General features: G+C 27.9%; 1 protein-coding gene across 1 annotated transcript in view; it reads left to right on the top strand.

Annotated features, from left to right (window-relative positions):
- LOC124953528 overlaps positions 1-2500 on the top strand; it is a 6251-nt gene that overhangs the window by 2424 nt on the left and 1327 nt on the right. The window contains exons 1-4 of the mRNA XM_047505052.1: positions 1-1456; positions 1747-1841; positions 2027-2144; positions 2212-2473. The exon at positions 1-1456 is cut by the window's left edge and continues 2424 nt beyond it. Of these exons, the coding sequence (XP_047361008.1) occupies positions 1165-1456; positions 1747-1841; positions 2027-2144; positions 2212-2473 (767 nt within the window). The 5' untranslated portion in view covers positions 1-1164. The remainder of the gene's footprint in view (positions 1457-1746; positions 1842-2026; positions 2145-2211; positions 2474-2500) is intronic.

Raw genomic sequence — 2500 nt, 5'->3', positions numbered from 1 at the left:
CATGCGCGCTGATATTATTTACTCACGCAGGAATTTTCATGCACGCAAACACACGCATTTTCACATGGCATTGTCATTGTATAAGAAAATGAAGAGAAAAGGAGGAAGATGAAAGATAATATTGAAAAAGAGCGAACTACCTTGTGTAAATAAACGATATATGTACGTTGGTACCTCATGTCATTGTTTCACCAACTTTTAGACACCATTCAAGATTCACTGTTGATCATTTTCAATTACTTTATTCATTAAATTTGTTTATCGATTTTATATAATTATTTATAATAATCAATATAAATTATCACGCCTGAAGATATGCAATATCCCCCGGTAATATTAATGACTATAACACCTTCTTCTGTAAAAAACTTCTTTTACTCTTTAGAGTATGTAACACTGTCATACATGTCTATAGGAGATGGTTGCATACTCTACGGGGTTAAAAAAATTGCTTACTCAGAGATGGCGCTCGTAGTAATAACATTATCGACAGTGTCTGAAGTGTTGCATATCTTCAAATGCATTAATCAATATAAAAAATCATAAATTAATATAAATCACTTTGTCAACGTCACATTATAGCGTTAAAGATATAAAATAGACAAAAGAGAAAGATATTAAACGAACTGTCATTTGTATTAATATTCATATTAGAGATTTTTTAGGAAATACTTTCACCAATAGAGTTCACAACAAAATTTTATTTCTAGCATGACGATGAACAGCTAATAAAATAGTTTTGAATAATTATTTATCACCGATTATACAGCACGTTTCTTAACGGTTGTTTTTCTATAACTGAATGCTAAGTAACGCTTTTAGACAACACTGAAATTTTTAGAACAAGCTGTCTAACGATCTCATACGCCTGTGTGAGATACATTAATTAGAGATTGTTAGAATGATCGATTTGACAGTTCATTCCATGCTGAAATAATAGCATAATCCATCCATCCAGAGAATGAAAAAAAGAAAAAAGAAAAAGACATATAAGAAACTTGCCTATAATTTGTTATTGACTATTCTATATACGACTATAATTACATGTTTCTAACAACGTGCTTTTTAAAAACTACTTAGAAAGAAATGTCACATTGAAGAAAATGATGAGACGTAAGAAAGAAAAGAGAATAATCATTAAATTTGCAAATATCTGTCTTACTTATGACTTATCAACTTCATGTACGTTTCTTTAAGAAGATAGAAAAAGGAGGGTTTAAATATTTTATTAGGATACGTCTGGTTCTTACCAGTTACTTTTCTCATTCTCCTTTCGTTCAGAATGTTTCACGCCTCTTTAACAATCCTATGGATTTTTTCGATCATCCTTACTATAGGCTTAGTAAACTTTTGTTATTAATGGTGGGTCAGTGGCCTAATCAAAATCCTAATGTACGTTTACTTTCATTGTGTTTTGTTACTCTTCTGACTACTTCTATTATTACTACTGAGGTAAGTATGATATAATATATATATAGTTATATATATATATATATATATATATATATATAATTATTAATTTTATTTTAAATAAATTTTTACATCAATTTAAGCCAGCTTGTAATAAGATAAATATCTTTTATCGTAAGTGCATATATATATACACACACACACACACATACATATATAATAATAATAATATTATAAACCAATATAATATAATATGAATTTATTTTGTTTGATAAAACAACTGATTTCGTTAGTTATTATTATTCTTGCAGTTTTTATTGTTGTATACTTCTAAAGGAGCTTTAGAATTCATGGCTGATGCTGTCGCAGGAATAGCACTTATGACAACTATTTCTATCAAGTGTCACACGTGTTATTTCGCTGGTGATAAGGTCAGTTGATCGTTCTATCATTATATAATAGTAATAATAATTTGATTGATATGAAAGAAAATTTAAAAAATGTGCTCAAATGTAATTTCAGAAATTCAAATCAATTTCGTCATTTTGTCACCACAAGTTTTTTTTTCTGTGAAAAATTATTTTATTTTAATATTATTAATAAATTATATTTACAGATAGGAAAACTTTTAAATAAGATTGAAGACGAATGGAAAATATGGAAATCCAAAGAAGAGATTACTATATTGGAAAAGTATGCTAAAGAAGGAAGATTTTATATAATAGGATACATAAGTAAGATTTCTTAATCACATTATTGAATATATAATAAAACATATTCAGTTTTTTCTCTCTCGTTTAGTATACATTTACACAACAGTGATTCTAAGTTTTTTGACATCATTTTTACCAAAAATCTTTGATATAATTTTTCCAATAAACGAATCTCGTCCATTGAGACATGTATTTATGAATGAATATTTTGTTGATCCACAAGAATACTTTTATCCGATTTATTTCCATATGACTTCGGTTATTATGATTGGTATAACATGTTTTCTCGCAAATGATGCTATTTTTCTGGTATTTACTTCGCACGTTTGCGGTTTGTTCTCGTCTGTTGGGTAAGAGAAAAATGTTCTAATCTCGTA

Source organism: Vespa velutina, chromosome 12 (genome assembly GCF_912470025.1).
Source record: "Vespa velutina chromosome 12, iVesVel2.1, whole genome shotgun sequence".
Taxonomy (NCBI): Eukaryota; Metazoa; Arthropoda; class Insecta; order Hymenoptera; family Vespidae; genus Vespa; species Vespa velutina.
The sequence above is the reverse complement of the archived record's forward strand: the minus strand, read 5'-3'. Positions and strand labels throughout refer to the sequence as shown.